Source organism: Sebastes umbrosus, chromosome 15 (genome assembly GCF_015220745.1).
Source record: "Sebastes umbrosus isolate fSebUmb1 chromosome 15, fSebUmb1.pri, whole genome shotgun sequence".
In the NCBI taxonomy this organism is placed as follows: domain Eukaryota; kingdom Metazoa; phylum Chordata; class Actinopteri; order Perciformes; family Sebastidae; genus Sebastes; species Sebastes umbrosus.
In genome coordinates, this window is record NC_051283.1 from 29693978 (window position 1) to 29708579 (window position 14602).

Below are 14602 nucleotides of genomic sequence, written 5' to 3' on the forward strand. Positions count from 1 at the left end.
TATCAGCTCATCCACCCCCTATCTCATTACATGGAAGATGTTGTGTAAATTCTCCATCATTTCGTTCCTGTTTCCAGCCCAATGACACAGTGTTTTTACTCATAACAAACTCCCCTATCGCCCAACAGCACAATTTCATCCTAAAAATGTTACTTCCCAGATGTTTAGCCTTGAGCCTGGGCATCATGTAAAAAGAAAAAGGCCTGATTCATCCCACAGACTGTTCGTTGGACAGGTTTTATTTCTTTAATTTCTATTTTTTTGTTATATTTTTTTTATATGGTCTACACTTATATTTCAGCCCTCCATTTCTCACATTATATTGTAGAATGTGTCGCTTTATTTTTTGAATATTTCATTTTAAAACAATATTTAATTGGCATCCCTTCCATGGATATCACCAACAGGAGAAACCTCGTCCTGTGTCCTCTTCTTGTGATGTTCATGAACTCTATATTAGTGTCCAGAGTGTCCAGTTTGGTGACATTATTATAACGTTTCTGCTCTATGCAGATGATGTTGTCCTTGTGTGGTATAATCAGGATGCAAATTCAAGTCTAACATCAGGGGTTTCTGTCAGATAAAAAGGTACACAATTCCACCTTGTACCCTAAAAGTTATGTTTAATTTGTAACAATAAATACTAGGGCTGTCAATCGATTGAAATATGTAATCGCTATTAATCGCATGATTGTCCACAGTTAATTGCGATTAATCACAATTTTTTAATCTGTTCAAAATGTACCTTAAAGGGAGATTTGTCAAGTATTTAATACTCTTATTGACAAATATTTTATGTCTGCAGTGACTTCTAGTACGAGACACAAGTGGTTTAACATTTAACCCAAACTACTAACCTTGCAAGGTAGGAAATTGGAAAAAGGCATCAACATGATCCTTTAAGTTTCTCAAGACTAAAATTTTGACTCACAAAACGAGAAATAGAAAGTGTGTTAATTGCCCATCCACCTCCTCTATTTACACGCCTTGACTTTATCTCCTGCTGGGAAAATACACTCTCCCTTTGGCACTTGGACCTTGTTTGCATTTTAGGACCATTTCACAAGATTCTCTGAGGCCAGACATCTGCACTGTAATGAAAACAACTGGTTGGCTGGATATTCACCATCTAATATTGTAAAACTGTCAATATTCAAAATCTACACGGTTCATTTCTCACCTCAAACATGCTCAGAAGGGAATTTAGTGATGAAATAGCTACGAAAAATGTAAAAAAAAAAAAAAACGAGCTGAGTTTTTGGCTGCTGTTGTTGTAACCGTAGCTTGTAACGTTCCAGCGCTTTGCATTGTGGGATACAGTAGGTGAGGTAGACTGGTCCGATGTATGTATGACATCTGGGTATTTTTGTCATACTGGAGATTTTGCTTTTGTTTGCATCCTGCAGTACGTACTACTAGTATAGTATGAGGTTGTACTACTAGTATAGTATGAGGTTGTATTACTAGTATAGTATGAGGTTGTACTACTAGTATAGTATGAGGTTGTTCTACTAGTATACTATGAGGTTGTACTACTAGTATAGTATGAGGTTGTATTACTAGTATACTATGAGGTTGTACTACTAGTATAGTATGAGGTTGTACTACTAGTATAGTATGAGGTTGTTCTACTAGTATAGTATGAGGTTGTACTACTAGTATAGTATGAGGTTGTATTACTAGTATAGTATGAGGTTGTACTACTAGTATAGTATGAGGTTGTTCTACTAGTATAGTATGAGGTTGTACTACTAGTATAGTATGAGGTTGTACTACTAGTATAGTATGAGGTTGTACTACTAGTATAGTATGAGGTTGTACTACTAGTATAGTATGAGGTTGTTCTACTAGTATAGTATGAGGTTGTACTACTAGTATTGTATGAGGTTGTACTACTAGTATAATATGAGGTTGTACTACTAGTATTGTAAGAGGTTGTACTACTAGTATAATATGAGGTTGTACTACTAGTATTGTAAGAGGTTGTACTACTAGTATAGTATGAAGTTGTACTACTAGTATAGTATGAGGCTGTACTACTAGTATAGTATGAGGTTTCAGATACAGCCAGAGACTGGCAATGGGCCAGTAACTGCAGGGCAGATGAGGGGAAGTGGGAACAGGTGCACGGGGAGGCTCAATTGATAGGATAGGAATGGTGGGAAAGGGATTACCACATGACAGGAGAGATTGTATCTGATGAGAGAAACAGATAGGAGCGAAAAAACCAGGCTTGTCTGGAGTGTGTACGCTGTATAATAAAAAGCACCTCGAGGCTTCTGTTCTCTAGAAATGACCATTTCTCACAGACATCAAGTAGCGCAACAGAAACATGAGCCTGACTGAAAATAACTTCTTCCATTGAACTTCACATTAACTCTTTCTTCCCTTGTACTTTTCAAACTGATAGCACGCCTCGTCACAGAGCTGCTGGAAGGGAATGTTGGTTCTACAGAACTGAGGCAGTTTTGGTATTTTTGTCTCTCTCTCCTTAATTGAAAAGTGAGAACACAATGCAGCAGGTCCCAATGATTGATACACACCTAAATTAGTCCTTTTTATAACCATGGAAATGCATTTTCAGAAAAAGTTGTAATACATTTACTACAACAGATAAAAAAGAGGGAGTGTCTACTTCCTGTGCTGGACACATTCAGTTCTGTGAATGTAATTCAAGCATTGTTTTCCAGGAAGCTTTACCTTTCTGTGTTTTGAATAGAAAATGTAGTTATTATACTTGAAGGCCTTTAGCAGTTATATTAGAGGCATTGAACATCTTTCAGTTTTGGCTTATCAAAACATTTTCATGCAGATGTGGAAACTGGAAAACCTTTTCTTCTCTTTTAAGCACAAAGGTCATTCATGTAAAAAGTCCACAGGTTTTTAGGATAGTACCAGGCAGTTATACTTTCTGTCTTTACAAGTTCAATGAAGTTCTTCCTCTCACCACAAGTTACCACATGTAAAAATCATTGTTTTTTGTTGTTGTGTTTTTGCAGATCTGAATGCGACGGCGGACCAGCAGTACGATGCTCTACTTATGAGTAATGTTGTGCCAATGTACCCCGAGTTTCAGAGTAAGTTACTGGTTAAAGCCAGGGTTGGGTAGTGTTCTTCAAAAACTAAGGCTGTCAATTGATTAAAATATTTAATCGCATGATTGTCCATAGTTAATCGTAATTAATAGCAAATTAATACACACATATTTATCTGTTCAAACGTACCTTAAAGGGAGATTTGTCAAGTATTTAATACTCTATCAACATGGGAGTGGGCAAATATGCTGCTTTATGCAAAAGTATGTATATAATAATTATTGTAAATCAATTAACAACACAAAACGATGACAGATATTGTCCAGAAACCCTCACAGGTACTGCATTTAGCATAAAAGTAGTCATCATAACATGGCAAACTGCAGCCCAACAGGCAGCAACAGCTGTCAGTGTGTCAGTGTGCTGACTTGACTATGACTTGCCACCCAAACGCACGTGATTATCATAAAGTGGACAAGTCTATAAAGGGAAGACGTGTTATTATCACGTTTACCTTGACAGCCCTTGTTCAGAATGCTAATTTTGGGGAAGTGGCTTTGGAAGCCTGAAGCGTCGGACTGTGTTGCCAACTTGGCATCTTTCTCTCAAGATTTAGAGAGCTAGAGCTACTTTCATTGGAAGAGTTGCCAACACTGGCTTGGGTTTTTGTTTGTATAATTTTTAAGTCTAGCGTACTCTTTCTGATTACTCAACACTACCAAAGCTAGCTTTAATATCACCGCAAAAAACTCACAACTTCAACTTTTTTTCTTTGAATTTAATCTCCTCCCCTCTCCTCTTTTAGAGATCTGGGACTACTTTCATGGCACCCTACTAAAGAAATACGCCTCTGTTTACAACGGCATTAACGTAGTGACGGGCCCCGCCTTCGATTACAACTACGATGGCCAATACGACACTCCAGACCAGATCCAGCAGTAAGTGTGTACACTGTCTGATGACAGATGATAACATGATCATTACCACTATTACAGCTTCTTCTTTTTCAGGACAAACAGCCTGCACCACTGTGAAGTTTTTAGGTTTTAAAAGATGAAAAAGGATTATAACCAGAAGGTCACATTGGGGATTCAAAGTGCTTCATATGAGACATAAAAAGGCATTAAAAGAAATACAACATCATATAAAAAGATATAAAACAAAGGATTTAAAAAGAATACAATTTAATATGAGATAAAAAAAAATAAGCTAAACAAACAGTATAAACAGAGTAAAAAATACAGTGCAGTGCAAGACTTGAAAGACTATCCCCAAAAGTAATTCACTAAAAGACGTCAACAATGCAACACATTCTCACTCCAAACTCGTCAAACACTGTTGCTTGGTCAGTGCCCCTTGACATCTGAGATCGACACACGGGGTACCGATCTAGCGTCACTTTTGGACGGACCTGGGTTGGCGTGTCAATATGCGCTTGTTACATGCATAGTGTCCTTTTAAAAATAAACTTCCATTTTCAACACAACCACTTAGGTAGGGTTAGTAAACGGTTGTGGTTGGCGTTAACTTCACTGACTAGCAACTCCTCGGATTTAAGATACTGAAATACCGCTGTTTGGTCAGTGCCCTCGGCGTCGGGAAACCGACACACGGAGGCGCCATTTAGCGACAGTATGTGACGAACCGGGCTTGACTTATTTCTCACGTTACTCATCGGTATCGTCAGTCCTGCTAGTCAATTAATGTCAACCACGACTGTTTCCTAACCTTAACTGAGTGGTTGTGTTGCCTAAACCTAACTTTCTGTGAAAACACAAGTTATTTGAAAGGACATATGCATGTAACGAGCGTATATTGACACCCGTCCCCGGTCCGTCCAAAAGAAGCCCAAGAGGGGTATCCCTTGCGTCGGTGTTTGATGAGTTGGGAGTGAGAACGTGTTGCATTTGATGATGAAGTTGAGTCTCTTTCCTTGGAAAAGACGCTCCATGTTCATGCCATGGGCAGTTTCATGAGAGTCAACAAACACTTCCAGCATCCCGCCCTTTTTCTCCTGAATTTCATCATTAGTTTGATTAGACACCAAAGTGTGGTTTGGGCTTTTGCTTCACTCCTACTTTTCTCACAGGAACAGGAACATTTATGTGTTAAGTGTCGCGTCCTTAATAAATATTAAAGCTCCAGCGTACAGTGGGCTTTCAGTGTGTCGACAGTTTGTTTGGCCCTTTCCTGTTTCAACAAGACAGCGCCTCCGTGCACAAAACCATCAACATGAAGACTGACCAACAACATCAGTGTTGAACCTAACTGATGTTGTTGAATCGGAGCAAATCCCTGCAACTGTTTCAACATCTTGTGGACAGACTGAAACCAGAAGAGAAGATTAACATTTTAACATATTATCACATCTGCAACCACTAGACATGACTGGAAGGTCCAATTTTATTGAATTAAACTGCATATTGCTACTGAATAAGACTGTCTGTGTCTGTGTGACTTCAGGTTTGTCTCCAGCACGAACATCTCGATTCCCACCCATTACTTTGTGGTGATGACCAGCTGCAGGGACTCGGCCCTACCGGTGACCGCCTGTAGCGGCGAGCTGCAGACCGTGTCCTTCCTGCTGCCTCACAGACCCAACAACTCGGAGAGCTGCAAAGTAAGAAACCATAATGTCAGAGATTTACTGCGGTCCGGGCCAGACAAATAAAGCAAAACTCTGTGTATGACTTAGAGTGAAACTGATTCCCCAGGTGCGGCCTTTCGAGCTGGCTGGCTGCTCCGGAACAAAGCAGCAGTCTGTTCCTGTGATGATGTTCCCATTTACTGATACTCGAGGAGTGAGGTCACTTCAAAGTAATGAAAAAAGATTCAGACCAAAAAGGAGTCATTGTTCATTGTTCGTTCTTGATGAAGTATTTCATAGTGAAACAGCCTTTAAATCAGACATTGATGACATATTTCTGTAAACAAGACCAAAGCATGGGCAGCTCTGACCCGTTGAGGCATGAACGCCACTAGACCTCTGAAGGTCTGCTGTGGTATCTGGCACCAAGCCGTCAGTAGCAGATCCTTTAAGTCCTGTATAAGTTGCGAGGTGGAGCCTCCGTGAATCGGACTTGTTTGTCCAGCACATCCCACAGATGCTCGATTGGATTGAGATCTGGAGAATTTGGAGGTCAACACCTCCAACTCGTCGCCATTCACATGATGTAAAAGAAAACGTGATTCATCAGACCGGGCCACCTTCTTCCATTGCTCCGTGTTCCAGTTCTGATGCTCACGTGCCCATTGTAGGCGCTTTTGGCGGCGGACACGGGTCAACATGGGCACATTGACCGGTCCCCACACGCAACAAACTGCTCCTCACTGTGTGTTATGACACCTTTCTATCGGAAACAACATTAACATTTCCAGCAGTTTGAGCTCCAGTAGCTCTTCTATTGGATCGGACAACACGGGCCAGCCTTCGCTCCCCACGTGCATCAATGAGCCTCGGGTCTGACCATGTCGCCGTTCACCGTTTTTTCTTCCTTGGACCACTTTTGGTAGGTCCTGACCACTGCAGTCCGGGAACATTCCATAAGAGCTTCACTTCTGGAGATGCTCTGACCCGGTTGTCTAGCCGTCACTATCTGGCCCTTGTTGTCAAAGTCGCTCACATCCTTACGCTTGCCCATTTTTTCTGCTTAGTGCACAAAGTTCAAAGTTCAAAATGTCTGACTTTTTGTTATTATGTATTAAATGTATTATAATGAAACAAAGGTTGAAAGGTTTAATATCTGGTAAACAATTTGATTTGGCTGGCAAAATATTTACTCAAATTTAGATTTTTAAGATCTCCTGCTTGTGCTTACGTATGTCCAAACAGTCAAATTTCAGTTATTGTTTTGTCACTTTTTCATTTTGCTTTGACAGAGCACACAAGCTGAACCTCATTGGGTTGAAGACCTCATGTGGTTCCATCAATCACGAGTCCGAGACGTCGAGTGGATCACTGGATTGGACTTTTACCAGGGCAGCAATCGACCAATCCCAGAGCTGCTGAGGATGAAGACCCGCCCCACAGCCGCCATTCACAGAAAACAATGAAATTGCTCTTTTCCAGAAAAAAACAATCACCAAGATTTTTTATTCAATATCTGTGAAAGTATTGTAGTATTGAGTAAATCTTAGATTGTGTTATCAACACTGGACTGAAGGTATCAATTATCCAATAGAGCTACATTGTTTATTTATTTACCTTTCAATTTAAAACTATTTGTATTATTTAATTTTATTATATTTCTATTGTCGTGATTTTTATTCTGCTGATTTTTTTTTTGTAATCTGTATTCAAGGTGTTATTTCATGCAAAGCCCAAATGAGACGAGATTGAACGAGTATTTACGTAGAAAACGTCATTGTAAATAAAAACTCAAAATAATCAGCCATCACAGATTTGGATCAATAAATAATAAAACAATTTTTGCACGTTTTCACAACTTGTGGGTTACTTTCTAGAAGTGACCCTGTTTTATTTGGTCACTCCAAATCACATTTGGATAAATTAATGTAACTGCCCCTGAGTTCAGCATAAGCCATCAAAAATATGTCTGTGTTTTAAGAGGAAAGACAGATTTTGTGAAGACAATTTCATTTAAATGTATGAGAGGCAGATGGAGTCAACAAAGATAAATTAATATAAAGCGTCTTCTATTTGTTTTTATACCTCCGAGGCATTTTGTTTTTGGATTGTTCGTCCAGTCCATCAACCCGATCTCACAGGAATTCGTATAAATACCACGCACATTTCACGGACATTACGCGTGTCATTTGTACACCAAGCAAATGTCCACAGTTAGGTTTAGGCAAGAAAACCACTTAGTTAGGTTAACGGAAAACGTCATGGTTGGGCTTAAAATAAGTACGTAAACTAAGTAAAACACGTACGGAAACAACGTAACACAACTACGGAAAACACGTCACGAACGGGACTTAAGACGCAAGTGAGGGAAACGTGGATGCAATTTAGAGACTTGGGATGTACTCATTGAGGTAATCGGATTCAGGGTGGAGAAATCAGAAGATCTCCTTCTGGGAGCCCGGACAGCTGTTTACACTTCAGCTAACGGGCTGCATGGCACATTGTCAGCTTTGAGTCAGGTTTCCAGTGCACTCTGCAGCTCAGTGGGTTGAATGGGAGAATCTCTGCAGGCACTTATAAGAATGTTGGACATCTCACATTGAGAACTTATGGGGAAAAAAGATACTTTAAGGCCGTAGAGTGAACATTTAACATGCCATAAAGCCAATATGTCCAGAATTCTTCGATGGCATAGATTTGAGTAAGTCTTTTATTTAACTTACCAAATTTGCACATAATAAGAATTTATTTACAATTAGTGTATTGTTTTACAGCTCTGTCTTTTAAAAGTTATGTTCCCCTACAACAAAATTCTGCTTTGTGCATAACATTTGTAGGGTATTTTCTCAGGGATTACGATTGTTTTTGATGTATCATAAATATGTTTTTAATCATAGTCCGCGGAAATCCGCGTACGGAGGAGGTCGGGTTGGATCAATGGGTCAAACAAACAGGACTTTTACCCAGGAGACTGCTGTTTGTGTCCTGTGTGAAACCAGAAGTCAACATTCACTTATTTCAATTTACATCCATAACTTAATAACGCAACAAACAGTCATTTTAAGCCACACCAAGATATTTTTACTAAACTTAACTTTTTGTTTTGTTTTGTTTTGTTTCAATTTACATATTAAACCACGTGTTTAAAACTGTTTAAAACTGTTTAAAACCGCGACCATAAATCCGGAGGAAAATATGTTTCCCTCGAAATGTAATTAAGAATGCAGTTTAGTTTTATGGGAACGTGATTCTGTAGGAGACAGAGTTGTATATTAAGAACTCAGACATACTCACTGTACAGTAAGTGACGACTTTTATGACCTGTTAGCCATGCACCGTGTGTGTCTTCGCGCTTTAAACTACGTCACCAGATATCTGGATTCACATGTAGAAGCTGTAGGCAACGGCACAAGATGTTTGGTATTGGAAGCGTTCCTGTTTCCGTTTGTAGTCCAAGTAGTATTGACTGATTATGTTAGAGCAGTCTTTGGTTGCATGCAGGTAAACGGTCCATGTGGAAGATCCAAAGAGGCGGAACACATTGGCCAAAATGCAATCTGGGAACCCACCGGCTAGTGTCTTTTTATTGGTTTAAGATTAGTTTATAACTGGCTACTGTGAAACAATCCGTTGGAGACGTTGTCTCTCAGCTCAAACTCCCGTCTCGCATCTCAAGTTGCTAATCGGACTGTAAACAATGAGCGGCGCACAGAGGAGGAAGTCATGGCCTGAATATCCAAAACAGTCTCATGGCAGTTCGTGAAATAGTCAGTTTTGAAAATTTGTGTTTCCAAAATTTCCAATTTTTTTCCAGTTTATTTGATTTTGTAAATAGACACAAATTTTCCCTTATTTTCGTGACGCTCACACGACTTTCAACAATGTTTTTTGGGGCGTTTTTCTACGAATTTCCAGCAACACGTGACACACGTGTCAATTTCCGTTCCAGTGTTTTAAAAATAAACTACTTAATTAGGTTTAGGAAAAGATCGCGGTTTGGGTTAAAGTAACTACGGAAGTGGCGTTACTTAAGTACCGCAGATACGTAACAAAAAAATCAACGTTGACTTCTAACAGCGCTGTCCTCGGCAAAAGTCTGGTGTTTTTTGATCCACCCATCCACCCTGATCTCCTCCTTACGCGGCGTTTGTCGCTCTTTATACTTCCTGGTTCACGATAACGTTGATACACATGAATTTAAAGGTTTTTATAAAAGTTTTTAACAAATCAATTCTTTAAAAAAAAAAAATTAAGTTAAAGTTTTTTTTAAAGAATAGATTTTGTGGGATATATATACAAATTACAGTACATTACTTGTCGTAGGTATAGCTACAAACGGTATATGAGAACCGCCTGGAATAGGTTGTGTTTGGGATTTTGCGGCCTTTTAAGCACTGATTCATGGTGGATGAGAAACAAAGATGAGGCGAATGTATCCCTGCAGTATTGGAGGCCTGGATATTTACTTCTCCAGTGTCTTGTCCACTGGCTGATTCACTCTTTATAAATGCATACGTACTACTGTATGTAACACAACGCTGCAGGTGGGTCTGCTGGTACCAAAGAAACACTGTCCAGTTTAAACATCATGGATTCCAGTGGAAGAGATAAAGACTTCTCTGGGAAAAGATCAGAGATGAGGCATTCAGGACACATACACATACTTTTATTTAGTCCTCAGATGTTGGGATGAGCCACCTTATTTAACCTCAAGCAGCCATCTTCTCCAAGATCTTATTGTGGGACTTCCCATAGTATAAGGTGACTGTTGTGATTTGTGTTCATCAGCTGTTCGTGAGAGTTTACAAAGCAATACGGTATCTACGGTATTCACCTTTTCTACGGAGAGGTCTCACATTTAAAACAGTGATAGAAAACGGATGCACCGAACAAACAATTACAATCATATTTCAGTCCCTTATTTGTGAAATATAATAAAATAACGTATTCTCGTACGGTTCGTATGATATCTTACTTCCTCATTTTCGTGCATTCTCCTACGAATGTTCAGCGTTAATTACCGCTCCAGTCTTTTCAAAATAAACTTCCGTCTTCACAGGAAACTACTTGGTTAGATTCAGGCAACCAAACCCACTTAGTTCGGTTTAAAAAAACTTTGTAATTAGGTCGAGGAAAAGATCGTAGATAAGTTATGCCAAAGTGTTTTAACTTAAGTACAGAAGTTACATCACAAAACAATAGTTAGCTTTAGGAAAAGATGGTGGTTTGGCTTCTTCCCAGTTCACAATTGTTGACACACCGGATGGGAGGGAGCGGATGGGAGGGGAGGTGAATGGATCCAACAAAAACAAGGCTTCATTGCCTGACGAGTTGAGATCAGACCGTGTTGTGTATTAATTTCATATTTTTAGGAGCCATCATGTTTTTTATGATGAATGGAGAGAACAGACAGGAAGCAGCAATAAAAGCTGAAAGGTTGCAGGTAGAAATGACATTTACACAGCAGCCTACCGTATAATTATTAGCTGAATGGAAAACACCCGGGGGTTTCAGGAACGACAGGCCTTTTCTACGGTAGAATTTATCATAGCAGGTGAAGCACAGGTGGTACTAATAACGCTAACGATGACAGTGAGCATGAGATCAAAACAGCTAAAGGGAATTCATTTGCGAACAGTTTACTGGACGTTAGACACAAGCACATATGTCTATATGTCATGTTTGTTGCTCACATGTAACTCAATAAAGGAAATGAGCTGAGGCGTGCTGGTGCCGGAGGATATGAGCAGTGAGTCTGAGCACCCCTGGTGTTTTTATCCTCTGAAAAATCTAAACAAAGTGAAGCATTTTTCATCTGAAGCTAAAAGTCATTCTCAGTCACCAAGTCTCAGTCTGAAACTAAATTCCAGGTGTTTACAGCCATAGTGCGGCTCTAGCGATGACAGTGTTGGTTAGTCAGCCTGCCACAGAGAGACTCACTCACAAACTGTACAACACCTCTCTGGGGAGGAGGGGGACAAAGGAGGACGGTCTGCAGGAACAGATAATGACACAGTGCACTTTAATAAACTGAGCTACTTTTTAATTCTGCACACCACCAACAGCTCTACGCTGCACCTTTATAGACTGGTTACTATCTATCTATCTATCTATCTATCTATCTACCTATCTACCAATTTGGTCCACACAGAAATACTCTGATAACTATTTGATTGCCATTAACACTGATATAAATATTCATGCTGTCCAGAGGATGAATACTAATGACAACTTTTTTTTTCTGGCGTCAAATCTTCTTTTGTCCAATACTTTGATTTAGGATCCATACCTGCAAAACTACAATGCAAAATCTGTTTAACTGCTCGTCAAAATGTCTCAAAACATTTAATATAAGACACAGTCGGCTAACAAGTATCATGTCAATGACATATAGGGACTTTGTTTTTAGACAATGCATCTTGAATATCTTGTTAAGTAAAAAAAAAATACTACTTTTGAGCATTACAGGCTTCTAAGGACACACTTCCTAATACTAGTGAAATCCAAATGAGTTTTCTCAGCTAATTTCAAGATCTCTTTTTATCTTGAAAAGACTGAATATTACTTCTTATTTTCAAGAGATCTTATTTTGGGAAGTGGCCTTTATCCAGCTGACATTCCATATTTTATATGTATATTTCATATATATTTTTATATTTATATATATATAGAATATTTATATATTTTTTTAATCTAACTTTGTAAATGTAATCCCTTATTTATTTTAATATTCATCTTAGAATTTATTAACGTCCCCATATAATTACTAATTTAATTATTTTTAGTTAAATATATTTCTACATTATTTATTTCTCTTTTTAATTTGAAAAGGAAATAAATTAATATACTGGGAAAAGATATATAGGGACATGAATAAATGAATGTGAAAAATAAATAAATATCCTTTTTTGTCTCTTTTGGGCTCCCCTAAATTAGGAACTGGTAGGAAACCTTTATTGGTGTTGATTGGGTTTTTCTAAGATTCATTATAATTATTTATATTATTTTGTTTGTAAAGTTTTTCTGAGGTTTGTTTTGGATAATGTGTGATAATTAGATGCAGTGTTTTTACAAGCAGGGATTGCAAAGTTACAATAATGACGTTATTTCCACGTTTATTATAGTCTCGCCCTGTTAGATGACTCTGTGGCTGCAGCTGGGGCTGTTCTCCGTAGATAAAGTATGATCAACATCGGTTCTCCTCATTATGAGAGAAGCGTGGGCTTACGTCACTCTCACAACATATAAGATAAATTTCCTCTGGAAGATTTGCTTTTTACTGCACGTCAGTGTGAAGTGTGTGGGTGGTGAGTGAGACGGCAAGTAAAAGCAAAACCGGAAGTCAGCTGGAGCCTCGCCTGTGGATTCAGTGTCTGACTCCTGTTGTTAGTGGTCTGTTTTCCCCCTTTTTTAAAAAAAAAAATAGGGAAATGAGACAGCTGTAAAAACAGCCCAGTGGTAAAACAAAGTCACTGTTGGACAGTCATCTGGTCATTGTCTCCAGTAAATTCAGTAAATGTAGTAAAAAATACACATTTACTGAATATATAGTGTGTGTGTATATATATATATATATATTTTTTTTTTTATATATATATATTATATATATATATATATATATATTCTTAAGTATTTTTCCCAATTTATTAATTTACTCATTTAATTAATTTAAATTAAATATATTTCTACATTTAATTATTTATTTCACTTTTTTAATTTGACAAGGAAATAAATTAATATACTGGGAAAAGATATATAGGGACATGATATAAATGAATGTGATAGATAAATAAATAAATATCCCTTTTGTCTCTTTGGGCTTCCTTAAATAAGGAACTAAAACAAAAAAAACAAACACAAAAATAATTTATTTATTACCTATTCATTTATTTCATTTATTCTTGTTTGGATAAAAGTACATTTATTTATTTACTCCTAATATCTGATGTCCATCACCACCTCAGTCATTGAAAATGTTTTTTTTTTTTGGGCTCTGACGTTTGCCTTCATGCCATAATGATGTAATTGAACACTTCACCATTTCAGGTCTTCCTCACTCACCGATCTATTCATTTAGAAATAATCTTTGCCAGGAAAACAGTGTTTTTCACCTCATTAAACCTCATTACCTGTAGTTTAGAGGTGTAATTTAGGCTTTACTAACACGCAAACTGCTCACACAACATCTATAAAAGGCTCGATCACACCCCATTAGTGATTACACAGTGAGGTTGCGTGCAGGAGGCGAGAACATCTGATATGGGGATTAAACACTGCCTTCACAGATGAATGTTTGTTCCTGGGAAAATCCTTAGAGTCGATTGTATTGCTTCACATCTGAGGCTCCACTTGTTTGGTGTTTATTTGGAGATGTCAGTGCCAGTTTACATAATCTCAGGTCATCTATAATACTTTGTTGAATGTTTCCATTGCACGCAAAACCTTTCATTGATGACGGCAGGTGTTTCCCAGGATGTTTACTTTGACTTTACGTTTGCCATTACGACCCTTTTAGTGCAAACAGCATCAATAAACTACAAACTCAAGACACAAAAAACAAACCTGGTAAAACCTGACACACTGAAAAAGACAATGAAAGATAACATATTATATAGCTCAGATAGTGGTCTAAGGTACACTTTGTGGAATTATGATAATGTGTCTCTAGGAAATGTCTTCCAGCAGGCTCAGTTTTAAAGCTCCAAACTTACGCTAAATTTTGTCGAGGAAAAACGGACACGGCCATTATCAAAGGGGTCCCTTGACCTCTGACCTCCAGATCAGTGAATGTAAATGGGTTCTATGGGTACCCACGAGTCTCCCCTTTACATACATGCCCACTTTATGATAATCACATGCAGTTTGGGGCAAGTCATAGTCAAGTCAGCACACTGACACACTGACAGCTGTTGTTGCCTGTTGGCTGCAGTTTGTCATGTTGTGATTTTGAGCATATTGTTTTATGCTAAATGCAGTACCT

General features: G+C 38.3%; 1 protein-coding gene across 1 annotated transcript in view; it reads left to right on the forward strand.

Annotated features, from left to right (window-relative positions):
* LOC119503562 (venom phosphodiesterase 1) overlaps positions 1 to 7475 on the forward strand; it is a 42647-nt gene extending 35172 nt beyond the window's left edge. The window contains 4 exon segments of the mRNA XM_037795404.1: positions 3000 to 3077; positions 3841 to 3973; positions 5499 to 5655; positions 6915 to 7475. Of these exon segments, the coding sequence (XP_037651332.1) occupies positions 3000 to 3077; positions 3841 to 3973; positions 5499 to 5655; positions 6915 to 7088 (542 nt within the window). The 3' untranslated portion in view covers positions 7089 to 7475.
* Positions 7476 to 14602: the final 7127 nt, after the last annotated feature.